General features: G+C 41.2%; 2 protein-coding genes and 1 long non-coding RNA gene across 8 annotated transcripts in view; 1 reads left to right on the top strand and 2 right to left on the bottom strand.

The window, feature by feature from the left end:
• The window catches only part of kirrel3b (kirre like nephrin family adhesion molecule 3b), a 262,665-nt gene that overhangs the window by 150,537 nt on the left and 84,392 nt on the right, over positions 1-27,736 (bottom strand). The window lies entirely within an intron of this gene.
• LOC137043278 (uncharacterized) lies at positions 15,265-21,050 on the top strand. Its single transcript, XR_010898434.1, has 6 exons — positions 15,265-15,498; positions 16,852-17,188; positions 17,351-17,474; positions 18,842-18,938; positions 19,332-19,391; positions 19,778-21,050. It is a non-coding gene; the product is annotated as an uncharacterized lncRNA (long non-coding RNA).
• Positions 23,345-27,590, bottom strand: LOC137043420 (mucin-3A-like). The gene is made up of 4 exons (XM_067419696.1): positions 27,578-27,590; positions 26,581-26,920; positions 26,309-26,418; positions 23,345-24,595 (listed from the first exon to the last, which is right to left on the bottom strand). The coding sequence occupies exons 3-4, from the start codon at positions 26,345-26,347 to the stop codon at positions 23,345-23,347; spliced, it is 1,290 nt and encodes a 429-aa protein (XP_067275797.1). The 5' UTR covers positions 26,348-26,418; positions 26,581-26,920; positions 27,578-27,590.

Genomic DNA, 27,736 nt, shown 5'->3' with positions numbered 1-27,736 from the left:
GACACTAGTATATTTTTACTAGTCGACTAGTCAGTGCTGTGCAGGATTTGCTGCTCAAAGAAAGAATGCCCATGCAACTGAGATACAAAAGCTTGCATGTCTCTATTGACAGATTCATGCTGCTTTCAGTGTCATCAATGGTGCAAAAACAATATTTATATAGTTTCAGTCACATTGGATTATACGTTGTTGCTTTCAGGGTAGTTTGTATGAATTTTTACTTGAACACAAGTGGTTCATTAATGATGTGCTTTTTTTGCTAATTTAAACAATTTTGAAAACACAGTGTCATACAAAGTAGAGATGTGCAGATTTGGGCTATTATTCAATCTGCAACCGAAAAATAAAATAAAAAAAATAATTATATATATATATATATATATATATATAGGCCAATTTTTAAAGCAAATGCAGCAAAGATATTTAAAGGCTAAAATTTCTACTAGTATTGCCTATTGGCTATAAATAGTGTATCCCCAGAATATCAGCAGTGAACTCCGTGTCCAATCGGTGCACAGGGACAAAAATAAATTGAATTGTTCTGTACAATTTTATCATAGTAATAAAAACACAATTTGGCACATAATTTTCAAGATGCTGCTATTTAACCCACTACTGATTAATGCCTACTGCACTTTATGTTTTTGCAAAAAGAAACAAAGCTTGAATAAAATAACAAGTAACACATTTTAAGCTAATTAACACCATACACTGTCATGTCAGGGTGACGACTAGGATGAGCCTGAAGAAATTAAACTGTTAAGTTTGACTGCTTTGGAAGAGAGCACGTCTTTTTCAGCCAGACAGTGCAATTTAATTTATATCAGCAGGCCTAACAATCATACAAGAAACAAACTCCGGAACTTTAATATTAAATAAACGCAGACTCTGTTAATTCACTGAAATTAGCTGAAAGACTACCACACAACAGCGCGACATGCATGTTCACATTTTTAATCCATAACAAGTAGTCTCTTAGTCTCTCTTTTAAATGCCTATTCACCGATTGATAGGGTACAATGACAAATTTACCCAGGCAGTCTCATCTATGACACATTTAGGCCTCCATACTGACAGCTGGGCTCATAGCTTGCAGGTATGCTTATTGGCCTACCAGGTGCTGCTATGAGACGCAACATGATGGGAGATGAATCAACGGGCAACTTGCACTGCATTCTACTTTCTTATTGCACACTGGAGAGGGAAAAAAAAGCTAATAGACAAGCATAGGCTACTTAATTTAAGGTAACAATATTTAAGAGTGTGTGTGTGTGTGTATATATATATATATATATATATATATATATATATATATATATATATATATATATATATATATATATATATATATATATATATATATATATATATATATATATACACACACACATATTATATATATATATATATATATATATATATATATATATATATATATATATATATATAAAATATAATGTATATATATATATATATATAAAATATAATGTATATATATATACCCTAAATGCATCAACTGTTAGTGCCAGAACCTGATTGATTACCTGATTGGTTCTTAGTACAGGCCCTAATTTCAAACCGACTTGTGTATCTCAGTTACAGAGAGCTACAATTGTTGATTGAGTTGATCTTTGATTGTCCCAGTCCCATAACTCCGCCTTATGATTTTCTTTCGTTTGGCCATTTCTGTTGCAGGTTCCATTCCAGTGTCACAACCTCAATATACACAAGCGTAGTTGCGCTACAAACAGAGCCTTTTATTCCCCTCTGGGTAAATGAAAGTGACTCACAAAGAATGGGTCTGTTTCCTGATACCATTTTCAATTACCATAAGAACAACTAGGGCAGCACCACTCCATAAAACATAGATACTTACGCAATCTGCTCTTCACACAACATCACTCTTATCAGAAAATCCCTCTCTGTGTGTTGAAAGCGATCAGTCCGGGGCCACCGAAGCCCTGTGGGCCCCAGTTAATGGCTCTCATCAACTATATTTATAAAATGCCCCTTGGCCCTACGACAGAAAAAAGGCATGTTATAAAGGAAATGTGGCCAAGCTCTCGAAACTCCATTTTTTTTCCCAGTCTGATTTGTCATTATGCTGTTTACTAATCTAGCGTTTTGATGGATAAGTGGGTAAAGAGAGAGGGCGGGCGAGCTACGGTCTGTACTTTTAAAACCCTTCATCCTCTTACAGATGTAAGCAACCCACTCTGTAGATGTAATCAGAGCGATCCTTCCTCAACATCCTGTTGGGGTTTGTTTCCTGCCACAATTTGTCTTTATAGGCATGCTTGCTTCACAAGTGGAAATGTAGGCAGTCATCATCAGACCAGCAGTTATTAACCCCTCAGGGTTGCTGTGGAGGTGGAGTAACTTCAGGAACGGTGCATGTCTGGTGTCTACTGGGGCTGGTGGGGGTTGTCGGAGCAGGGTTATTATAGCTTCCCACTAGTTTTATTTTTGTTTTAAATTTAGTTTTTATATTTAAAATGTGTAATATCAGTCAGGGGTGTAGGGGTGCTGCTTTCACAGGATTTTAAATCCAACAACATTTTTTGTTCATTTACAATTATTCATTTTTAGAGTGTGACGTCGTATCGTGAAGAATGAGCGCATGTCTCGGTAGGCAAGTTTTCTGTGTTCATATTTTTTTTTCAAATTTCCTGTTGCTGTACAGACTCTTTTATTGTCTATGACAGTGTAAACAGCCCAATAACCCATTCATTTAAAGGCTTATTTGTATCCCGTTGACCGCAGGGGCGGCGTTTACGTATGGAAGGTGTCATTCCCGGGCGTTCAGAAAAAATAAGGGGAAATAACAGCTCATGATGCTGCTCATTAGTTATGTTGCTTGAGTTTGCATTTGGTAGAAATTCCAGATTTGAACAGCAAATTTTAACAGCGTAATGCTAATCAAAACCAAACTCGACTGAAAAAAAAAAAAAAAAAAAGATCAAAATACATAGCCAATCAGAAGAGCGTGTGGGCGAATTCTCTACAAGCTTGCATTTGCAACAAAATTGGTAAGTACATTATCAAATTCCTAAGTCATACACTATTTTAACATAAAAATAAATACATTATTAACATTTACATTTACATTTAATCATTTAGCAGAATCTTTTATCCAAAGCGACTTACAAAATGGGGAGAGCAATAGAAGCAACGAAACAAACAAGGCCAACAACCTGTAAGAGCTGTAAGAAGTCTCAATTAATTAGCACATTTTTAGCACATAGTACACTTTTTTTTTTTTTTATAGCCATCTACAATAGCCATCTACAACAAAAACTCACGTACGCAAAATACCCAACACTGGATTTTGATAGCCATGATAACAACCCATTAGGACTAAGGCTGTTGCCCCAGCTGTTGTCATTAAGCAGATTCAGTGGCCCAATGGGTTGGTTTTGTATGGCATTCTAGCTAAACGCGCAGCAATAGCCATCTACAACAAAATCTCACGTACGCAAAATACAGAACACTGGATTTTGATAGCCATGATAACATTAAAAATACACACTGAGTGACTGAAGCCATCTTTTTTTTATATAACAGATTACACTTGTTTGTTGAGTTGACAGTTCAAAAATTGTTATGTCCTTTCATTTAATTTCAAGATCTGAATTTGGTGAATTAGCCTTCCCTGTCATACTTAGTATGTTGTTTCAGCCGTATCACCACAGAAATAGAAACTGTTTGCAAAATATAACCGCCTGATTAATACTAAAACAGATTATGGAAAAGATAAAACAAAATTCACGTGTCATGTCGTTTCTGGTTAGGACACAGTGTAGGGTTATAGGGATAGTAGTTCCCTTATCGAGGGAACTTCCCACTGCGTCGAAACGCTTTGGGGATGCTCCCTAAGCATCAGCGAATCTGAAGCCTGAATAAACACTAGTCCAATCCGATTGGTCGTGCGTGATGACGTCATTGTGACGGCGTACCCGGAAGTATAAAAGGGGGGCCGGCGCATAATGGCGGCAGTTATTGCTCTTCAGCATAGCGCTCTCTGTTTGGTCTGTCTATTTACTGTTGTCTGTCCAGTTGCGAGTGTGTGTGTGAAAGATTTATTTAAAAAGTATGGAAGAGAGAAGGAGTGCATTTAGGCAGTGTGTGCATCCGTGTCCCCGTTACATCTCGGGATCGGATACACACCTGTTATGTGTGCAGTGTCTGGGTGTTCAGCACGCTCGGGCGGCTCTCGAGGGAGCCGCCTGTGAACACTGCGAGCTGCTGACACTCAGACTGCTCCGCTCTCGGCTGGCCGTGTTCGATGAGACCGGCCAGCCTCGTGAGCCCCGTGGTTCTGGACCCGCGGTCGCTGAGGCGGCTCGGCGTCGCAGATCATGGGGCTCACAGCGGGACTTGTCAGAGGGTTTCGGGACTGCCGCGGCACTTTCCCAATCCTCCCCTGACAGTTCCGACGATCTTCCTCCCCGTGTGGAAGCCCGCTTGGCGGCATCTTCCCCCGGGTTGGAGGGTCCGATGCTTGAGCTGTCTGATTCTGAGGAATTAGATGTGCTCAGCATCGAGGCGGGTGACGTTAAAACACCATACACACTGCTTCACTCATAAAATAAGGTGCTCAGGCAGTCCCCGAGGGGGCTGCCTGTAGTAACCCGGTGTTCTCCGTTCCCGTGCGGAAGCCCGCGATGCGGCTCTTCCCCGGGAGGGAGAACCAGATGCTTGAGCGATCTGATTCCGAGGAATTAGATGTGCTCAGCGTCGACGGAGTGAAGCAAACGAGAGCCCGCCACCTTTTAATGCAGGCTCGATCTCGCGTTGCCGAGGCAGCGCGTGCATTAAGGGTCTGCAACAGAAGTGAACACACGCTATATGTGTACATGTGATACTGTTTAGCGAGGCTTGCAGTCAGCCCCTGAGGGTGCTGGCTGTGGTCGTTGAGAAATGTCTCGTAGCGTACAGAAACGTGCGTTTTCGAGTGTTTCAGCCTCGCGCCTGTGGCTTTCATCTCGAGGGATGAAAGCCAAATATGTTGGGAACGATTCGAATCTCGCGTTGCTGAGGCAGCGTGTAGATGACGAGTAGTTGAATACATATTTAAACAGTATGGTCTGGTGATTAGGGCTGCATTTAATTCTGAGGAATTTAAATTAAACATTATCTGACTTTGAGGAGTTAGATATGTCTATTCAGCCTATCATTCAGCATGTTCACGTGATGGGTGATTATGGTGGCATTTATTTCTGAGGAATTAAATGGGATTTATCTAACTTTGAGTAGTTAGATTATCAGCCTATCATCCCAGTTGTGTTCACTATTTGGGTGTTTTTGGTGGCATTTAATTCTGTGCAATTAAATGGGATTTATCTGACTTTGAGGAGTTAGGTATTTCAGCCTATCATCCAAATTGTGTTGCTCCCGGGGAGCGTTCGAGATCGCCTCCTCTGTGGAGTCTTCTGGAAGTCGATGCTGCGATCCGCCGTCTACGACGCTCGGGCCACATTGGCTTCCAGCGAACGCATGCTGCTCTAGCCGCCTCTAGAAAGACTGCAGCTGGGCAGCAAACGCGTTCGCACACCGAAAATCCTCCCCGACTAAGCCCTGCCGGGTGGCCGCTTCAGGGGGTCGGGCAGGAGGCTCGGTGGGTACCAGAGACCAGCCTTGAGAGGCTGGTTCCCCTAGTAGAATATATCAGCGCATAGTCATTATGCTCCTGAATATATCTGTTGGGCCCTGTGTACCATGGGCAAAGGGTGCAGACTGCAGTTCAGTGTTCCACCACCGGGGTTCATCGGTGTGGCCTGGATAGTGGTGTGCCCAGCCCAGTGGCCTGCTGGCCAGCCCCCTCTCCAGAGGAGCGATCGAGGTCGCCTCCTCTGTGGAGTTTTCTGGAAGTCGATGCTGCGATCCGCCGTCTATGACGCTCGGGCCACATTGACTTCCTGCGAACACATGCTACTCTAGCCGCCTCTAGGGAGACCTCGGCTGGGCAGCGAACGTGTTCGCACACCGAAAATCCTCCCCGACTAAGCCCTGTCGGGTGGCCGCTTCAGGGGGTCGGGCAGGAGGTTTGGTGGGTACCAGAGACCAGCCTTGAGAGGCTGGTTCCCCTAGTAGAATATCTCGGCGCATGGTTATGCTCCCGAATATATCTGCTGGGGCCCTGTGTACCTTGGGCAAAGGGTAGAGACTGCAGTTCAGCGTTCCACCACCGGGGTTCATCGGTGTGGCCTGAATAGTGGTGGGCCCAGCCCAGTGGCAGGTAGGGAACAGGAAGTGTGCTCCCTGAGGGTAAAGGAGGCTATATTGTGTATCCCTCCGCCAGACAGGGAGTCCGGCTTTACGGTCGCTACCTCATGGTTCCCAAAGAGGATGGAAGGGTGCGTCTATTATTAAATCGGAGGTACTTGAACCGTTCTCTGAGGAGATTCAGGTTCAAGATGCTCATTATCCCATCGTGAGTCAGATCCAGTCCGAGGACTGGTTCGTCACGATGTATCTAAAGACGCATATTTCATATCTCCATCCTTCCTGCCCACAGGAGGCCTGAGGTTCGCTTTCGGGGGCGAGGCGTACCAATATCGGGTTCTTCCCTTCGGCCTCACTGTTAAGCACACCACTGTGAAGCACTTTCAGAGAGTGCTGGGGCACATTTGGAGTGCTGAAAACCAAGGGGTTTTCCCCCAGAGGGAATCCTTTTCGTATGATCAGGGTAACGCGCAGATGCCTTCGTTCCCTAGTCATATGGAAGAAACCTTGGTTTCTGTCCCAGGGGCCAGTGTTGGGAGCGTCCTGTTGCCGGAAATCCGTTTCAACAGACGCCTCCCTCACTGGTTGGGGCGCGGTCATGGACGGCCGCTTTGCGAGGGGCCCATGGGAGGGCCGTCATTCCTCCTGGCACATAAATTGCCTGGAGATGATGGCGGTCTACAAAGCTCTCAGGAGCTTTTCTCCCGGACCTCCGCGGCCAACATGTCCTGGTGCGGACAGACAATACGGCTGTCGTAGCGTACCTCAATCGCCAGGGAGGGGTAAGATCGCGCCCTCTGTGCAGATTGGCGCATCTAATCCTCCTGTGGTCCCAGGGGAAACTGTTGTCCATCAGGGCAATGTATGTCCCGGGGGTTCAAAATCAGGGAGCAGACATCCTGTCGAGGCAGGGGCTGAGGCCCGGGGAGTGGCGGCTCCACCCCGAAGTGGTGGAGGCCATATGCGAGAGGTTCGGCCCAGTGGAAGTGGATCTGTTTGCGTCTCGAGAGACGTCCCACTGTCCACTGTGGTTCTCCCTCACGCATCCAGCCCCGTTGGGGTTGGATGCCATGGTGCAGACGTGGCCGAGGCTGCGTCTGTACGCATTTCCCCCGATTGCTCTGCTCCCGGGAGTCCTGGAGAGGGTCCGTCGGCAGGGGGTCAGTCTACTTCTGGTAGCACCCCGTTGGCCGACGCGAGTTTGGTTCTCAGATATCATAGCCCTGCTGGCAGGTCATCCATGGCAGATTCCTCTGAGGAGGGATCTCCTGTCTCAGGCGGCGGGGACGATATTCCACCCCCGGCCGGAGATTTGGAACCTTTGGGTATGGCCCCTGAGGGGGCCAGGTACCTAGAGGCTGGCCTGTCGGCAGACGTGGTAGAGACCTTACTCAGTTCCAGGGCTCCGTCCACAAGGAGACTGTACAGCCTCAAGTGGAATGTGTTTTCCACTTGGTGTAGGGGGCGTGAGGTGGACCCAGTTAACTGCCCAGTGGCTTCAGTGCTGGAGTTCCTCCAAGATCGCTTCTCTGCGGGCCTAACCCCGTCCACACTCAAGGTGTACGTGGCTGCCATTGCGGCTTTCCACACTCCTCTGGGTGATGGGCCTCTGGGTAGGCACCAGTTGGTTGTACAGTTCCTCTGTGGGGCTCGGAGGATGAGGCCTGTGGCTCAGTCCAGAGTTCCAACCTGGGACCTGGCAGTGGTTCTCGAGGGGTTGGCTGAGGCCCCCTTCGAGCCACTGGAGTCAGCAGAACCGAAAAATCTGACCCTTAAGGTGGCTTTTCTACTCGCCATCTCCTCTCTAAGGAGAATGGGGCATCTCCAGGCCTTGGCAGTAACGCCGACTTGCCTGGAGTTTGCCCCGGGTGGAGTGAAGGCCATCTTACACCCTAGGCCGGGCTATGTGCCTAAGGTCCCATCCAGGGTGGTCAGGTCTTTGGTTCTGCAGGCATTTCATCCTCCGCCTCACGTGACGGCGGAAGAGGGGAGACTTCACCTACTCTGCCCGGTCAGGGCACTCAGGGTGTATCTGGCGAAGTCCGCACAGTGGAGGAGATCTCAACAATTGTTGGTGTGTTTTGGCTCACCCAAGAAGGGGTTGCCTGCGTCTACCCAGACAATCAGTAACTGGATTGTCCAGGCAATAACCATGGCTTATCAGGTGCGCAGTTTGCCTTCACCTGTAGCCGTGAGGGCACATTCCACCAGAGGCATGGCCTCTTCGGTGGCCCTCCTTTCTGGGGTCCCCTTGCAGGATATCTGCGAGGCGGCGGGGTGGGCTACTCCACACACTTTTATCAGGTTCTATAGCCTGGATCTCCCTGCGACGCCTGGCGCGAGGGTGCTCCAACCCTAGTTGTGCCCGGTCTCCGGCTTCACACTAGGACAGGCGCTACCCTCGGTGTGGCCTAGTGGGTACTCGTTCCCCAAAGCGTTTCGACGCAGTGGGAAGTTCCCTCGATAAGGGAACGGCTCGGGTTATGTATATAACCCTTGTTCCCTGAGAGGGAACGAGCACTGCGTCGTACCGCCACACCTCGGCACGCCTGGAGCGCATGCTTCAGAGCAAAAAACTGCCGCCATTATGCGCCGGCCCCCCTTTTATACTTCCGGGTACGCCGTCACAATGACGTCATCACGCACGACCAATCGGATTGGACTAGTGTTTATTCAGGCTTCAGATTCGCTGATGCTTAGGGAGCATCCCCAAAGCGTTTCGACGCAGTGCTCGTTCCCTCTCAGGGAACAAGGGTTATATACATAACCCGAGCCGTTTTTTATAGACTCAATATTTTTTTTCTAAATGTGGCAAAAAAATTAATTAAAATAAAAAAACAGCACCCCCCCCCCCCCCCCCCCCACACACACACACACACCTAAACCATATTCCCATGGCCCTGATATAATTGTATGCATCATTCACAGAAATTCAATTTGGTCAACTGAAAAATGTAGATGTGATCATTCACTAAAAAGGATCTCAATTGGAGAGGCCTGATTTATTTATTTTTTATTTATTTTATTTTTTTACAGTTTATTCATTAACTCTTTCCCCGTAATTGACAAATGTTCTCGCTTTCCATGTTTGTACTGTTATAAGCTAGGGGACACTAGTACCATCTTCTGAAAGAGTACAGAATCTCCTGATCAAAACACATGTGAAGAAGATGCAGAAACAAACGATAGAAGCAGATGCATATGTAAAATAACGCAATCGTCAACACTGAACAGCATATAAGTCAAAACAGCCTAATGTCATTGAACGAAATGTTGACTCAGGATGAGATATAGTACTGTGAAGCTTTGGAGAATTGATGGACTACATATGTGTTTTGATCATTGCTCTAAATCTGATCTGAATGTCATCTTTTACAAAAATATGTTTTTCTCAGCTTAAAAAAAAGAGAAAAAAAACGCTGGTGGGCAAAGAGTTAAAAACACAACATTTATTAAAAATAATATATGAGCATTTTTTTGCAAGTTTGTTCATATTGTAATGCATCAATTGTAGTTTAAATTTATTTTCTGTTCTTACACAAAATTGCATATTTATATATAAAAAAAAAAAAATGTTTTATCTTAGTCATATGTTTTGCTACCAATAATATCATGGCTTGCAGTAGTCAGAGTAGAGCAGAACATTTACATTTCAGGACAGCATGCCCGCAGGTAAGAACAACATCCTGTCAGAAACGGCATCTAAAAACTATGATTGGTGACTCAGTGGTGATCTGAATGTGATGAGGAATCTTTCCCTGTGGTTGAAGGCACATTTTGCACCTTGTGTCACTCAGCTCCATTCAGTCAATAAAACTTATATATATAAAGAAAAAGACAAGAAAGACAGAAAATACAGACTTGGTGACAAAAGAGATGGATAGGGATGCAGCTGTGAATATATTTTGAAGGCTGTGGACACAGCACTGACAATGCAGCACAATGGAACACGCTAAACCTGTTTTCAGTCCGCTAATTGGAAATTTCAGCTGAATAGAAACAAAACGTACTTCGTCCATGATTGTATTTTCTTTGTGTCTATTTGATTAATTTCATGTGCAGGTAAAATGATGGGCAAAAAAAAAAAAAAAAAAGTGTGCATACATATGCCATGTCAGGTTCTGAAATCTTCGTATTATAGTCATAGAGCATTCTGTGCTGAGCTCACAGCCTGTACAAAGGACGCTCATTTACAAATCAACCTCTTATATCTGTTCACTCCAGTACCTGAGTGCAGTAGTTCTTCCCATCAAGCATTAATTAGTCGAGGGAGGTTAACAGTTTTTGTGTGTGTACTGCATATGGTAATTAGTCCAGGACTGTTATGATTCCCACCTAGTTTTTTTTATCTTTGTAGAAAGCCTTTCAGCAAAAAGTTTTTTTCTTTTTTTCTTAGAACCTATTCTCCGGTTACCCTTGGGAGCCTTCAGTTTAACAGCAGTGTTCAGTGGAGGTTTGCCGACTATGTCTTACATTCACAATATAACCTCATGCACATTTATTCATTGTATTTCAACAGAAAATACATTGTATGCACCTACATTTCACATATTGACTGGTTATTGGGGTTGGAGAGTAGACATCCACGAGTACTAAACTTAGATCAACTTACTCTGTACACTTTGTGCTATGGGTATGATTCATAGGCGTAATTTACGGGTGGGACATGTCCCCACCACTTTTTTTTTAAAATCTTGCTTCACGGATGAACCTAATACAAACAAAACATCTCTGGTTAACTAGAAGAGTATCATTTTGTTTGTTTGTTAAATAAGAGGCGATCTGGCGCTCGTTGCCGCTGTTATCAGTGACGCAGATTTCTCTCACGGCTCATGTCTTCACACAGACGAGCGCTGTAATCTAACGCTTAACGCCGTTGCAGAGACTTTCTATTTGTTCCGGTCAGATCACGAAACATAATGCACAAAAAATGTCCCTACTCTTGATGTACTGATGATATTCGGTTTTGTTGAGAGAAAAAATAGGCTACGAGGGAAGATTAGAAACGAGAATTTCTTTTAACAAGTTTAACAGACTAGACCAGGGATTATAAGCAAAGTGTGCAAGTCTATATGCCTTTATTCTCGTGAAAATTCTTGGCACAACGCTATATTGTGTTTAGATGCAATTATTCAACGAGATCTATATCAATAAATGAACTATTTAATTGATTTCCGGACATCTTAATACTAGTTTTTCTGCAATTGTTATTGTACATATTTAAATCTGATATAACATTGTATCAGCAATGCAACCCCCCTTAACACGCCATATTGTGCATATCATATGCACGTGAAAAACTGCCTACCATATGCACGCCAAAGCTCATTTTGACGTATGAGCGCCCCTCACACGTCAAAATGAGCTTTGCCGTGCATATACGCAGTTTTTCGCGTGCATATGATGCGCAATAAATGTCCCACCCACTTTTTAAAACAAAGTTACGCCACTGGTATGATTCATACCTCAAATTATGCATTTGTTAAGGGGACGTGTTGTTTCTTTTCCAAGCAATTATTTTCTAAGCAATTAACTATGCAATAAGTCTGGTGGACTTTATATACAGTAAAATGACATTGAGGGATTGGCCTGACCAGATCTAGAGACTACATTTTTAAACACTTTCAAGTTAGAGAACACTTAGCAAGCATGCCCTTATTGCACATAAAGCAGTCAAAATATCTTAGAAACCACAAGGCAGCAGCCTGGTAACTACCCAACTTCCCTGTTTTCATGTTGAAATTATATGCATGAGCATATCACTCAAAGGTAATCTGAGTGTTCTTTCTTTGTTTTTGTTTTTTTGTTTTGTTTGTTTGTTTTTGCATGGCTCTTGTCTTTTTTGATTTCTATTTTGCAACACATATGCACATATGCCCCTGCCATGAACAGGTCAGTGTTGTAGGCAGTGATAAGAAGCTGGTTATCTTTTGCATGCCCTCTGTTTGCGATGCATTAATGAGCCAAAGGTATTAAGGGAATGCAACATCTGTCACACAGATTGCCTGATGCAGTCACTGCAAGAATAAATTACCAGTTGTGCTGGCTTCAAAGTGCATGCCATCACATTGCTTTTTCTTTCTTTTTTCCAACTATGCCTTTTGCTCAATTAATGGTCATTCACAAACAATTATAGTTTGCAACAATAAAAGACAACATTAACAGCAGCAGCTCAGTATCAATCTTTTAACATTCTGTGCAGTGACTTATTATAAAGTAGACATTGAAAACGCTGTATAAATGCCTGCCTGTGACTATACATTATATATTATTTCACTTAATGCAATTGTTAAATAGCTTGGCAGACAGTTAAATTATTTATTGAACACTGGTGTCTTATACTGCTGCTGCCTATTGACTATTCAATCGTTACATTCACCCCCCCAAATCTCATTCCCATACGGGTCACGGCACCAAATATTACCAGTCCTGCTCCATTCAGAACGAGTAGGATTCGAACCAGGGTCAAGCTTGGGAGGCAGGCACACTAACAAGGATGCTAAAAGTCGAGTGGGGTTTATACAACACTCTTAGTGGCCTAAGGCCTTTAATGGGGTACACTCACCCCTTAAATCGCACTCCCATCTGTGACACTGCACTTAATATTAACGGTCCTGCTCCAAGTGGGATTCGAAGCGGCATGGAAGGTGGGCACACAAACAAGAATGCTAAAGACCGCAGCGCCTAGCACTAACAAACACACTAAAGACCACAGTCTCTAGTCTCTTGAAGCCAGGTGAATAAGGTTTACACCACAGCTCTTACCGGGTTCTCTGGCGTGGGAGGCAATATAAGGAAACTAAAGGCTGCGATCTCTAGCGTCAGTCGCCAGAGTGCCTCTTGAGATCAGTGAAGCGAGGTTTACACCACAGCTCTTACTGGCCTATGTTACATATGGAAGCAGAGTGCTTGCCAAAAGACATACAGACGCGCATACAACTGTCCTGTGTTCACACATTTATCAAGATAAAAGGCTGCCAGTTTTCATTTGCAACCACGCTTTCTTGACAAACAATTCACCACAAGGCTGAGGGGAGGGGGGATGTGCACGCAAGCAAATAGCAACAGATTGGACAGTCATTCGTTTTAAGTACATAGTACCCATGCGCTATGATAGGCCTCTGTCTCTGACCTATCAAAAGCCGACGGCTTGTTGTGACCACCTGTGCTTGTTGCTCAGGTCTGAAAGTGTGACGGGCCTTTCAGCTTCAGTTAGGCTCACTTCACAGCCAGGGTTGTGGGAAGACTAATGTCTTCCCCCTTCACTTTTGAAGGGCCTGCTGCTGTGTAGCGAAGGCGCACTCTTTTCACCTTGTCAGATGCTTGCCTGTGAAACCCTTTGCCCGCAGGGCCCTTAATGAGCAGGCCGCAAGGAGCAGCGGGCTAAAATGGAACCTGTCTGCTATTTCTAGCCTTTTGTGTTTTTCCTTCTCTAATGGGCTTTCAAGCAGTCTGCCTTGTGTGTTCTCTCTTTCTCACTCACACTTTCTTTCTCTTCCTCTATCACTATCTCTATTGCATGTTGCTTAAAAATACTCCCTCAGCGCCGTTCCGCAGTAAGCAGCTGAATGCATTGTCTTTAATATGTTTCTGGACTCAGTGTGCTTGTACATATGTTTGTGTTAGAGTGTATTCGCTGACGTAGGCGTGAGCGGTAGCATTAATGGTGAGGTGCGTATGTGAGAGAGCTGTTGATGGCATCGGATGTGTCTGCAGTCCCAGAGTGGATTGTTATCGCTTTTCATCAATATTGCTTCTTCATCATTACTGAGAGACAGAAGAACTAGAAAGAGAGACACCAAGCGGGATAACAGTTACCATAGCATTGCTGTTATCCCAGATTTACTGTTCTTTATAGCTTAGACCAAGTGTAAGAACCAGGGTTGAGATCCACGGCAGTAGGCGAACAAATCAGATGCATTCTATATGAAGGTGTCCTTTCTGTGTGGAGTTGGCATGATCTCCCTGTTTTGGTGTGGGCTCCAAATCTCCAAAGAATGCAGCATATAACATGCAGACAGTAGATTGAACTTTCACTTTATAAAGCACAGGGTACCCCTTTCACGTAATGTTATGACATATAGTGTACTCATTTACAGACTAATGGGGTTAGTTGCTCCTAAATATAAAAGAAGCCTATAAATAATTATAAAATTATGTCTACTTTTACAAATGCAAAGCATTAAATACCTCTTCATGTGACAAAGGGCAAACAACTGAAAGCAATAAGGTTGAAACATTTTGCTAAAGGCGGACCATGTGTTTTACAAAGTAATGCCGAGGGGTCCTGACCAAGTGGATGACCATATGTGTTGGGTGTGAGAATATGTTGGAATTTCTTGCAATTCTCATGCAGGTGTGTACACACAGGTTTAGGATTAAACTCTGGAGGACGGTGCTGAATAGCTTTGCCAGTGGCCAAGGGAATTTGTCTGTAGAGGTAAAACTGTGAAGTGTATAGTAAGAATTTGCTATCCTATTTTCTTACCCTCATGTCTAAGACTCCTAGATAGCAGCACAGTGCCTTGTGACAGTATTGAACTGCTCAGCAAGTCAGTCGGAGGTCTCAAGAGGCTGATTGGAAGACAGGAAAGTCGATCACACCTCTCATTCTGGTCTTGTCTCAGCTCTATATTGTGAGACTAAGGTGTAGGTGATGTAAGTCCGGTCTCAGGGGGCAATAGAAGCTCAGACAGGAAGAGTATGTGGTATGATGAGGGCTTTAGAGGATGCACACTAATCTATCAGCGTGTTTCGAGGACAAATTATTTCAAGGATAGAGCTGCCACATGAATCCCTAGGAGGAAGTGTAGAACCCCTTAGATTCATTATTCTGTTTATGCCTGCTTTACAGGAGCTACACAACCGAAACACAACAAACCTGGTTTATTGCATTTAATTGTACAGTTCTAAAGTTCAGTGAGCTGTGGAAAAGCAGCAATTTACAGATTAGATTAATGCACTGCGTTCCCCACAGTGTCCCCCTATATTTAAAATACATCCTTGATTGCTACCTTTTTCCAGCAACAAGTCCTCCAACCCATACGACCATATAAGTCGTGTATCCATACCTTTAAATACGACCAATACAAGCGTTTCCTATAATAGTGCCCCTACCGGCAGCTGGAGATATGTCACTTTAAGAAACTCTCGCCTCAATTCATTGTGGCTTTTCTATCTACTTGCTCTTTTGTTAAACTCTTGCAGCTATTCGAAGTGGTTTGTTTATTCCTATAAAAATATGGATTTTAGATGACTTCGAGACACGTACAGGTAGGGGTTCCATACATCCCGTAAAGTAGTCGATCGTCACGTATTTATGAATGAAATCATGTGTCGTGTTTAAATATGGGACATTTTGTCCGATTTTTCAAGCACGGTGACGTTCAAATCATTAATAAGGACGCCAGCATAGTAAGTTTTCATTGTAATATTCATTTGAAATTCCCCAGTGATGGGAAAGGGATCATGTTAAAAGTGCACACGATGTTACCATGTTTTTACCATAGTATATCGAGCATGTCGTGTAGTAAAAGCAGCCCATGCTTCTCCCAGCGTGACTGTAGTTTTACTGTGGTATTTGTAGTTAAAGCACAGTAACTACAACACTTGCTAAGCTTTTACCACAGTAACCATAGTGTTACTGTGGTATTTGTTGTTAAAGCTCAATAAACACTTTTCATGGTTTTACCTCAGTAACCGTTTTGCTGTGGTATTTGTAGTTAAAGCACGGTAACCAGAACACTTGCAATGCTTTTACCACAGTAGCCATGGTTTTACTGTGGTATTTGTAGGTAAAGCACGGTAACCACAACACTTGCAATGTTTTTACCACAGTAACCATAGTTTTACTGTGGTATCTGTTGTTAAAGCATGGTAACCACAACACTTACAATGCTTTTACCACAGTAACCATAGTTTTACTGTGGTATCTGTTGTTAAAGCATGGTAACCACAACACTCACAATGTTTTTACCACAGTAACATAGTTTTACTGTGGTATCTGTTGTTAAAGCATGGTAACCACAACACTTACAATGCTTTTACCACAGTAACCATAGTTTTACTGTGGTATCTGTTGTTAAAGCATGGTAACCACAACACTTACAATGCTTTTACCACAGTAACCATAGTTTTACTGTGGTATCTGTTGTTAAAGCACGATAACTACAACACTTGCTAGTCTATTAAAGTTACCGCAGTAGTAGTACCCATATTTGTACTGTGGTATTTGTTGTTAAAGCTCAATAAAAAAAATTTCATGGTTTTACCTCAGTAACCATAGTTTTGCTGTGGTATTTTGTTGTTAAAGCATGGTAAACACAATACTTTCCATGGTTTCACCACAGTAAGCATAGTTTTACTTTTGTATTTGTAGTTAAAGCACAGTAACCATGACACGTACCATGGTTTTACCTCAGTAACTGTACTTTTACTGTGTTCTATTAGTAGTTAAAGCACTGCATACCATGGTTCTACCACAATAACCCCAACACTTGCCATGCCTTTAATATATATATATATATATATATATATATATATATATATATATATATATATATATATATATATATATTGTAATTCAATATTTATGTTATTGTAATTTAATATTTTTCTGTCTTGCAGTGTCTTCAGATCACCTGCTCCTCCATCTCCAACAACAACCTTAAATCCAACAGTTATTTTAAGAAGCCATCTCTTGCAAAAGCTAACTTACTATCTGTCTGTCTATCTTTCTGTCTGTTTGTCTTTCTCTGTCTCTCAGCTTTTTCCTGAACTGTATTTTGTAATTCATCTACACATATCTTGGCATATTTTTAAAACTCAAAATCTAATTTTGACCAGTTTTATCAGAAAGCTGCTAGTATTAACAGGGAACTTGAACTTCAAAGCTCCCAATGCTGATCTTGAAGAAGCTGCAATGGAGGATGAACAAGTCCTTTAAAGGTTCAGCCCTTCACAGGTAAAGGTGAACACATTTAGCTTTAACAGATTTGTTTTTAAGGAATGTATCTTTATTATGTTATATGTTATTAACTTTCCTTAAAGTCCTTCCTCTTATATATATTGGTCACAGATCATTTTTAACACTGCCTCAACATATATATATTTCCCTTTGTTTCAGGTGAAAAGGAAGTGATGTCAAGGGCTTGTTTAACCTGTCTTGTTCGTGGAGTGGGATGAATTTGGCAGTTTATGGAGAAGACTGAAGAAAAGAAAAAAAGCTGCAGCGGTAAATATTTCCAGTGGTATGTCTGTTTTTGTCGTAACCCTTGATTGAACATCACTGCATTTACATTTCGCACAGCATTGGAGGTTTCTTAAACTTTACATATCACACTGCTCCATCAGTAAGATGGGGATGTCATGTCGACGTAGTAGTAGTTCACACAGATTGTTCACACAGATATGTAAATACGCACTACACCTTACGTCTTTTGCAATGTCTCGTGCATGACATAACATTATAAAAAGTCGGGGCTCAAGTTAAAATCATTTCAACTTCTCATCTCGAGACCTTGCGGGTTATTTTCCCATTCCACTGCCCGCGACTCGCGACTTGCGTTTTTCAAAGCAAACACGCTTTCTGTGTGAAAAAGGCCATGATTCATTGTCTCGCTATCACCAGAACAAGCTCAATTTAAGATTGAACATTGGTCTGGGGAGTCTGCTCAGTATTTTCTACTGCACAAGAGGCATGATCAATGGGCCTAATTCAAATGACTTCGTTTGCAATTGATAGTCCATCAAACAATCAGACCACAAGAGGCGTGAGCAATAAGCATCGACCTATCGCTTCTCTATCCGTCATGGTGTTAAATCCACCAATAGCCCACCTGGTGGATAAGCCAGTCTGTGATTGGTTTCCGCAAAAGTGTGTAACAGAAGCAGTAGAAATGAATGTGCAGGTTTCCAGACTGAGCTGCAAGGTGAAATCAAATCGCTGGCAGATCGGGCTGGGTTTATCCAGTCTACATACTTCATACAATTTACCAAGTCAGCAAATTCATAAGATATTGGACAAGCAAACTTGTACAAAATTCTATGGCTTTATTCCTGCTGCTGTCATTGGCTATTGTCTCAAGTCTCGTGCCGATTGTGTCCCTTGTAAGTAGTCAGACAGTTTATATCAGACATTTTATATTAAGTCCATTTTATTCTATATTAACCTTTACAAATGGGAAATGTTTCTTCCGTTCCAACAGTACATGATATCTGCACACACCTCATACACACGTCTGCCTTTTTTCTCAATGTTTTTTTTTATTGAACACATCTGTTTAAGAAGCAAGAGTCTAGAAATAATAGTTTAACATATCACATGACACATCAGATCATTTAAGTTTGTTCACACCAAGACCAATAACTATAATGATAACTATTTTAACATCAACACCCACGGACAATACATTTCTGTTTATTATAAGCATGTGCTGTGGTTATGTTGTCTGCCATTTTAAGTGATCTAATTGGCTGTCAAGTTTTTTATTTTTTATCAGCTGGAAAAATATTTTTAAATGATTCCAACAATGTTGTTCCTCTGTGTCATTAAATGTTATATAGCTGCTGTGTGGACTTGTTCCTTGGTGTAAAAATGCCTTTAAACTGCTTACAGCAATCCAAACCAGTCCTGTTGGGGATGAAGAATGAACATGGCCAGCTTGTGCCCGAAGAGAAAAAACAGAATGACGAAAAGGTCCACATTTCCATTGGTATGTCTGTATTCAAGCAATGCAATTATATGTAGGAGAGCATTTGATGTTGATCTCTCAAAGGACTGTTCAAGTCAGCAGTTATCATTTTTCACTTATAAATCTTTTTTATAGAATGAGCAAATCAGCTGTGCCATTATCTTTGTAATTTGGGCAGGAAATTACTTAATATTGTGAGACACCTGTTATTCACAGTCACAAGTTATTCAACAAAACTCTCTCTTTTTTTTTCTAGAATTATTATTGACTTATTATTTTCTCTGATTGTTTGAAGGAGGATAAAGCCAGTTGATAAAGAAATATGCATTTTGTACATATGTACTAAAGAGTTTTCAATAGATTACTGATTTGTTATGACTGCTTGTATTATGTTCTCATTTTCTACTTTTACAGAAATAGTACATCAAGAAGTAGAGGAGCTGCTACCTGGCATTGAACACACACAATGGTCAGGTCAGTCTTTACACAGTTGGTCAGTTTGTATGGCCCAGACTAAAGAGAAGCGGCTTTAAGGCCAGATATAGTCTTTGTTGACGGGGGGAATCTGTAGGCACCAAGTCATCAGTTAAATCATCAGTTAGAGACAGTTGTGAAAGAATTATTTTGGCCCATACCTCCAACAACCTCCTATATATATATATATATATATATATATATATATATATATATATATATATATATATATATATATATATATATATATATATATATATATATATATATATATATATATATATATATATATATATATATATATATATATAATACAATGCGTATAAATAATACAATATATTGTTTATTTATTTACCACCTCCTAAATACATGTTTTCTTATGTTAGGTCTTCATCCCCTGGTTGAGAAAAAGCTACACTGCATCAGTAGAGCTGAGGAACTATTTGAGCTCTGTGTTCATATCTCCAGTGATCAGTGACCACACATGGCCCATCTACACTGATGCAGTGCTAAAGAAGGCTCATCAGTGTCTTTTCTTCCTCAGATAGCTGAGGAAGTTCAGTGTGAGCCCCAAAACCCTAAAATCAGTTACACATGCACTGTGGAAAGCATCCTGGCAGGAACTGCACCACCCTCAACTGCAAAGCTCTGCAGAGAGTGGTACGAACTGCACAGAACATTGTTGGAGGTGAGCTTCCCTCCCTCCAGGACAGCTACACCAGGTGGTGTGTGAGGAAAGCCCAAAGGATCATCAGACTCCAGCCACCCGAGCCATGGCCTGCTCTCACCATCACCATCAGGCAGACGTTCTTGCAGAACCTGCACCAGCAGACTGCGAGACGAGTTCTTTTCCCAGGCAATCGGACTACTGAACTCGTACCAGTAACACCACACACAGCACACCTCATATGCACTGCTCTCCTTCAGTTACACTGACTGGACTCTGACATAGTATTATACTGCACCCTAACAATATATTTGCACTAATTCATGCTGCATTGCAATGGTCAAGTCACCTTTATTTATATATCGCTTTTTACAATGCTGATTGTTTCAAAGCAGCTTCACAGTGTTAACACAAAAAAATTATGCTACAGAATTTGATTTGGTTATACAGCCGCTCTGAAGAAAACTAATTATCATATAGTGACAATGCAGGTAGATCAGTAATTTAGTTGAAAATTTATTTGAATATTTAGTTGAAAAAGGCGACAGTGGTATATGTATACTGTAATTATTGTGTTTATTATTGTTTTCATTTAGTGCTCTCTGTATAGTATAATATTGTACCGTATATTGTTCTCTCTCTACCTGTATCGAGTCCCTTATGTGTACATTGTTAATACTGTATATGTGTTCTATACTTGTCATCCATACTGTCATGCTGCGGAGTTTGCACAAAATAATTTCATCAACTGTACACTTGTGTTCATGGTATTGTGACAGTAAAGGGATTTTATTTGAATCGGTCACGTCTTTTGTTCAACATTTGTTCTGTACAATGATGGATAACAATTGCAAATTGTTTAGATATATGGACAGCCAAGCAAGAGGAATAAAACCAGTATAGCTCTGATAATGAAAAGGAAACTGGATGTGATTTCACAATGCATGAATTTGTGTGGCAGCTTCATTTGTGAACTAATAAACATCATATGGTTTTAACATAACCCATTTTTATTTCTCTTAAATGACATGTCTTTATATGTAACATTAGCTGTATTGTCCAGTAAAGTTTTGGATAAAGTATGGTTGATATTCTGTATTAAGCATGGTGTTTATTAAATACACAATTTAAAATAAATAAATACATAAAATGACCATGATTGGTTTAATTGAGACATGAACATTTAGTCATATTAATGTCATTTAGGACAATAATTTGCTAGAATGTAACCACTGCATATAGATGCTGCCTAGATGCTGAGTCGAATACAGTAAATATGACAAATTACAGTGAAGGGAAGGTTGAAAGATGCATTTGAAGAGATTGTATCGGCTATATTGTTACAGACACTTCACACTGAGGGTGATGCACCAGAGAAAGATCAACATGGACCCCTGAACTACAAGCAAGATGAGCATGCACATAGTACAATGAAGTGTCACAAGGTGTATTGGTTGTTTAAATAGATGTCTTCGTTTATTGTTAACACTGTATTCTTGTTCTAGTTAAATACATTGAGAAGCATGTTCTATATATGCATTTGATAACTTTGGGGGTATATTCTCGTTCTGTTGTTAACTATGACTGAATTAAAGATTGAAAGTCGTTTAAAAGACAATATAAATGTGACACTTCACACATGTCCATGATAAGTATACATCTGTGTGTGTTTTACTGCCCTGCCATCCCCAGGGGCCAAGTATAGTCCCCTAGAAGAGCATCAAAGTCTGATGATAGATTCAAAAAGAAAATTTGTATGACAACTAAATAATGTTGGTCACCGTTTTCAAATCCATCCATCTATCTATCTATCTATCTATCTATCTATCTATCTATCTATCTATCTATCAATCTATCTATCTATCTATCTATCTATCTATCTATCTATCTATCTATCTATCTATCTATCTATCTATCTATCTATCTATCTATCTATCTATCTATCTATCTATCTGTCTGTCTGTCTGTATGTCTGTCTGTCTGTCTGTCTGTCTGTCTGTCTGTCTATCTATCTATCTATCTATCTATCTATCTATCTATCTATCTATCTATCTATCTATCTATCTATCTATCTATCTATCTATCTATCTATCTATCTATCTATCTATCTATCTATCTATCTATCTATCTATCAAAAGGTGATATAAAGGTTTTTGTTTTTAAATGCTCAAGTAAAATACCAAATTCAGCCTGCCTCTCAAATATCTCATAGAGGTTTACACAATGAACATGATTAGATATCCCTTTGCTCATTAAAGATAGTAATGGTTCCAATTTCTTTCTTACACGTTTTAAACTGCATTACCCATAAGCCTCTGTCACTATATCGATGGAACGCCATTGTCTTAGTTTGTAGTTCAGTGAAGTTGCACTTAGGGTTAGGGTTAGGATCTTGGTAAAGAGGTAATTTCTCACAACATAGCAACACCGCATTGTTAACTGAATGCATTACTGACGTAATAATAACAACAAAACGTACTTTGCAACATTAACTTTTTTTAAATACGGGTTTAAAGATTGTCCAACCACAACCAGTCCTGTCGGTGCCGGAAAATGTCAAAGCCAATGACAACTCAGTTGAGGAGATGCGTCACACTTCCTTGCCCATATATGGTATTTTATGACAGGTTCTTTCAGGGGCTTGTGATGAATAAACAGATTATCAGTTAAACATGTATTTGTCCCCATTAAATATAATACAACTAAAATGACAGATTGCATTTGGGGGGTTTACCTGATGCAGCAATAGATTTGTTGATTATAGTGATTTTTTTCACCCCAAGCAAGGGCCTAATGGTTTCCATTGTATGCATTACCCAACTATTAATTAATGCACAACTTTTAAGTTCAAACATTCTGCAGTTGTATACTGTATGACAAATAAACATAAAAAAAAAATGTCCTTTGTTTTACAAAAAACAACTAATCTAAAGATAAGACCAAAGATAAGTGCAGCTAATATTTAAATAAAGTGCTTATGTAATATTTACAGTGTATTTATAGTGTATTTACAGTATACATTTAATCACTGCGTTTCCTGAAAACCTTTTGCCATTCTTAACTCTACTAGTTTAATTATAAGAATAAAAAAAAAAGTTAAAAGTAAAAAACAAAAAACAAAACAATGAATGCACACATTTTGTCATTTCACAATGTTTATTGATATGTCAAACTGTTTAAAGACAAACATAAGTGCCCAGCACAGCATCCTCTGTCACCCAGGTACTTCTCCAGATTGTGCCACTATAAAGAAAAGAAGAAAAAAACAAAAAACAAAAAAATTTGCTTATAATTTTGGACTGTTCACTGTAGAGGAGAAATTAATACAAGTAGAGATGCTATAAGCAGAAGTTTGCAGAAAGTGTTTTTGTGTGTGTGTGTGTGTGTATGTGTGTGTGTGTGTGTGTGTGTGTGTGTGTGTGTGTGTGTGTGTGTGTGTGTGTGTGTGTGTGTGTGTGTGAGAGAGTGAGTGAGTGAGTGAGTGAGTGAGCGAGCGAGTGTGTGTATGAGCGAGTGAGGGAATGAGTGAGTGAGCGAGTGCGTCTATGAGCGAGTGTGTGAGTGAGTGTATGAGCGAGTGAGGGAATGAGCGAGTGAGTGAGTGTATGAGCGAGTGTGTGAGTGAGTGAGTGCATGAGCGAGTGTGTGAATGAGTGTATGAGCGAGTGTGTGAGTGTGTGTGTGTGTGTGAGCGAGTGTGTGTGTGAGTGAGTGAGTGAGTGAGTGAGTCTATGAGCGAGTGTGTGAGTGAGTGAGTGAGTGTATGAGCGAGTGTGTGAGTGTGAATGTGTGAGTGAGTGAGTGTGTGAGTGAGTGAGTGTGTGAGTCTATGAGCGAGTGTGTGTGTGTGTGAGTGAGCGAGTGTGTGTGTGTGAGTGAGCGAGTGTGTGTGTGAGTGAGCGAGTGAGTGTGTGTGAGTGAGCGAGTGAGTGTATGAGTGTATGAGCGTGTGTGTGTGTGAGTGAGTGAGTGAGCGAGTGTATGAGCGAGTGAGTGAGCGAGTGAGTGAGTGAGTGTATGAGCGAGTGTATGAGCGAGTGTGTGAGTGTATGAGCGTGTGTGTGTGTGTGTGTGTGTATGAGCGAGTGAGTGTATGAGCGAGTGAGCGAGTGTGTGAGTGTATGAGCGTGTGTGTGTGTGAGTGAGTGAGTGAGTGTGTGTGTGTGTGTATGAGCGAGTGAGTGTATGAGCGAGTGAGCGAGTGTGTGAGTGAGTGAGTGAGTGAGTGTGTGTGTGTGTGTGTGTGTGTGTGTGTGTGTGTGTGTGTGTGTGAGTGAGTGAGCGAGTGAGTGTATGAGCGAGTGTATGAGCGAGTGATTGAGTGTATGAGCGTGTGTGTGTGTGTATGTGTGTGAGTGAGTGAGTGAGTGAGCGAGTGAGCGAGTGAGCGAGTGTATGAGCGAGTGAGTGAGTGAGTGAGTGAGTGAGTGAGTGAGTGAGTGAGTGAGTGAGTGAGCGAGTGATTATGGTTAGCAAAGGGGCCATTGGGTTTGATAATGCAGAGAGCTGATAGAGAATAACCAATCCATGAGAAAACCTGCAAGACAGGATGGAAGATAATTTTATTAAAATAAATGAGAAACAATAAAAACATTGACAATCAATCAGAATCCTGACTTTATAAAGCTTTATCACTTAAAATTGCAGACATTTTCTAATATTCCTATTGCGGTTGTATGAAGTATGTAGACTGGATAAACCCAGGCCGATCTGCCAGCGATTTGATTTCACCTTGCAGCTCAGTCTGGAAACCTGCACATTCATTTCTACTGCTTCTGTTACACACTTTTGCGGAAACCAATCACAGACTGGCTTATCCACCAGGTGGGCTATTGGTGGATTTAACACCATGACGGATAGAGAAGCGATAGGTCGATGCTTATTGCTCACGCCTCTTGTGGTCTGATTGTTTGATGGACTATCAATTGCAAACGAAGTCATTTGAATTAGGCCCATTGATCATGCCTCTTGTGCAGTAGAAAATACTGAGCAGACTCCCCAGACCAATGTTCAATCTTAAATTGAGCTTGTTCTGGTGATAGCGAGACAATGAATCATGGCCTTTTTCACACAGAAAGCGTGTTTGCTTTGAAAAACGCAAGTCGCGAGTCGCGGGCAGTGGAATGGGAAAATAACCCGCAAGGTCTTGAGATGAGAAGTTGAAATGATTTTAACTTGAGCCCCGACTTTTTATAATGTTATGTCATGCACGAGACATTGCAAAAGACGTAAGGTGTAGTGCGTATTTACATATATAAACAATCTGTGTGAACTACTACTACGTTGACATGACACTTTTTACAGTGTTCCTCAAACTCTGTCCTGGAGGGCCACGGTCCTGCAGAGTTTAGCTCCAGCCCTGATCAAACACACCTGAGCAAGCTAGATTCAGGATTACTAGAAAATCACAGGAAGGTGTGTTTGATTAGGGTTGGAGCTAAACTCTACAGGACAGTGGCCCTCCAGGACCGAGTTTGACTAACCGTGCTTTATTAGGTTCTTACTGATGGAGCAGTGTGATATGTAAAGTTTAAGGCCCGGTACACACGGAGACGCGTTTAGCTGTATACGTATAAATTTTGTACCGTATCAGCGTTTCGTCCACACGGATCCGGCGTTTTAGAAGCATGAATCCGATATTTTTTGAAACCGGGTCCCAAAGTGGATAAATCTGAAAATGATCATCTTCTGTTTTCGTGTGTACAGCGAATCCGTATATTTTCTGAAACGGTGATGTCATCACACTACGTCCAGCACGGGGAAAGAGTTAAGGGATACAACTATGGGCACTGGGCATGCGCACATCAATTTTGCGTCATTTAATTAACGTATCTGCATTATTGTAAGGGTATGTTTTGGGTTGGGGTAGGTGTAGGCATTAATAAAACACATCTGTTAAGTAGCAAATGTACTTATTGTTATTTTATTGTGAGATTTTGCCTCACCTCCGACCACTGCTATACCCCTTCTAGCCACAACTCTTCTTCTCCGTTTTTAGTGTATTTCTGTGGCAGAATTACAGCGCCACACACTGGCCTGGCATGCAAACTACATCGTTTTTAGTCCGTTTTCTTAATCTCGTGTGGACGCAGATATTTCTTGAAGCGAGGGGAAAAAAAGATCGGATTAGGAAACCGCTGGCTTCGTGTGGACAGGGCCTAAGAAACCTCCAATGCTGTGCGAAATGTAAATGCAGTGATGTTCAATCAAGGGTTACGACAAAAACAGACATACCACTGGAAATATTTACCGTTTCAGCTTTTTCTTCTTTTCTTTTCGTCTTCTCCATAAACCGCCAAATTCATCCCACTCCACGAACAAGACAGGTTAAACAAGCCCTTGACATCACTTCCTTTTCAGCTGAATCAAAGGGAAATATATATATGTTGAGGCAGTGTTAAAAATGATCTGTGACCAATATATATAAGAGGAAGGACTTTAAGGAAAGTTAATAACACTTAACATAATAAAGATACATTCCTTAAAAACAAATCTGTTAAAGCTAAATGTGTTTACCTTTACCTGTGAAGGGCTGAACCTTTAAAGGACTTGTTCAGCCTCCATTGCAGCTTCTTCAAGATCAGCATTGGGAGCTTTGAGTTCAAGTTCCCTGTTAATACTAGCAGCTTTCTGATAAAACTGGTCAAAATTTGATTTTGAGTTTTGCCAAGAATGTGTAGAAAATATGAAAATAACAAAAATATGCCAAGATATGTGTAGATGATTTACAAAATACTGTTCAGAAAAAAAGCTGACAGACAGACAGTTAGTGATCTTTTGCAAGAAATGGCTTCTTAAAATAACTGTTGTATTTAAGGTTGTTGTGGGAGATGGAGATGGAGGAGCAGGTGATCTGAAGAAACTGGAAGACAGAAAAATATTAACAATAACAATACAATAACATAAATATTGAAAATTTTGTGTTACTATGCTTTTTTACTACAGCTACCACAGAAAAAAACTATGGTTACTGCTTTAAAAGCATGGTAAGTGTCGTGATTACAGTGCTTTAATGACAAATACCACAGTAAAACTCTGGTTATTGTGGTAAAAACGATGGTATATGTTTTGGTTACTGTTTAACTACAAACACCACAGCAAAACTATGATTACTGAGGTAAAACCATGGTAAGATCCATGGTTACTGTGCTTTAGCTACACGTACCACAGTACAACTACATTTACTGTAGTGAAACCATTGTAAGTGTTGTAGTCATAGTGCTTAAATACAAATAGTACACAGTAAAAACAGTTACTGTGTTAAAATCATGGTATGGTACCATGTTTTAACAACAAATACTACAGTAAAACTATGGATACTGAGGTAAAACAATAGTAAGTGTTGTGTTATGCTTTTCAAATAGTACACAGTGAAACCACAGTTGCTGTGGTAAAAACATGGTAAGCTTTGTGGTCACCTGGCTTTTACTAACAGGATTGAGCAACAACGTTACTATGGTAAAATCGCGTTCGTTCGGTGGCATTTGCAACTGATTTGTAAACATCATACTGCACTTACACATGAATTGCAGACAATCAGAATGATAATTTAAAAAGAACAAAATAAAACCCACCTGGATTACAAAGTTCAGGGTGACTCCTTCCTCTCATCTCTTTTTTTTATTGACAACGACGGTCAAAGTTCATTTGATGACGACACACCCGACAAACGAGACTG

This window comes from Pseudorasbora parva, chromosome 16, assembly GCF_024679245.1.
Source record: "Pseudorasbora parva isolate DD20220531a chromosome 16, ASM2467924v1, whole genome shotgun sequence".
NCBI lineage: Eukaryota > Metazoa > Chordata > Actinopteri > Cypriniformes > Gobionidae > Pseudorasbora > Pseudorasbora parva.
This window is presented reverse-complemented; position numbering and strand designations above follow the sequence as displayed.

What these genes read in the sequence shown, in the direction of transcription:
- LOC137043420 (XM_067419696.1), bottom strand. Translation starts at nt 26,347, where the DNA reads ATGGAGAAGACGAAAAGAAAAGAAGAAAAAGCTGAAACG. An exon ending in AAGAAGAAAAAGCTGAAACG is followed by an intron (nt 24,596 to 26,308) that starts GTAAATATTTCC and finishes CCTGTCTTGCAG; the next exon opens with GTTTTCTCATGGATTGGTTA.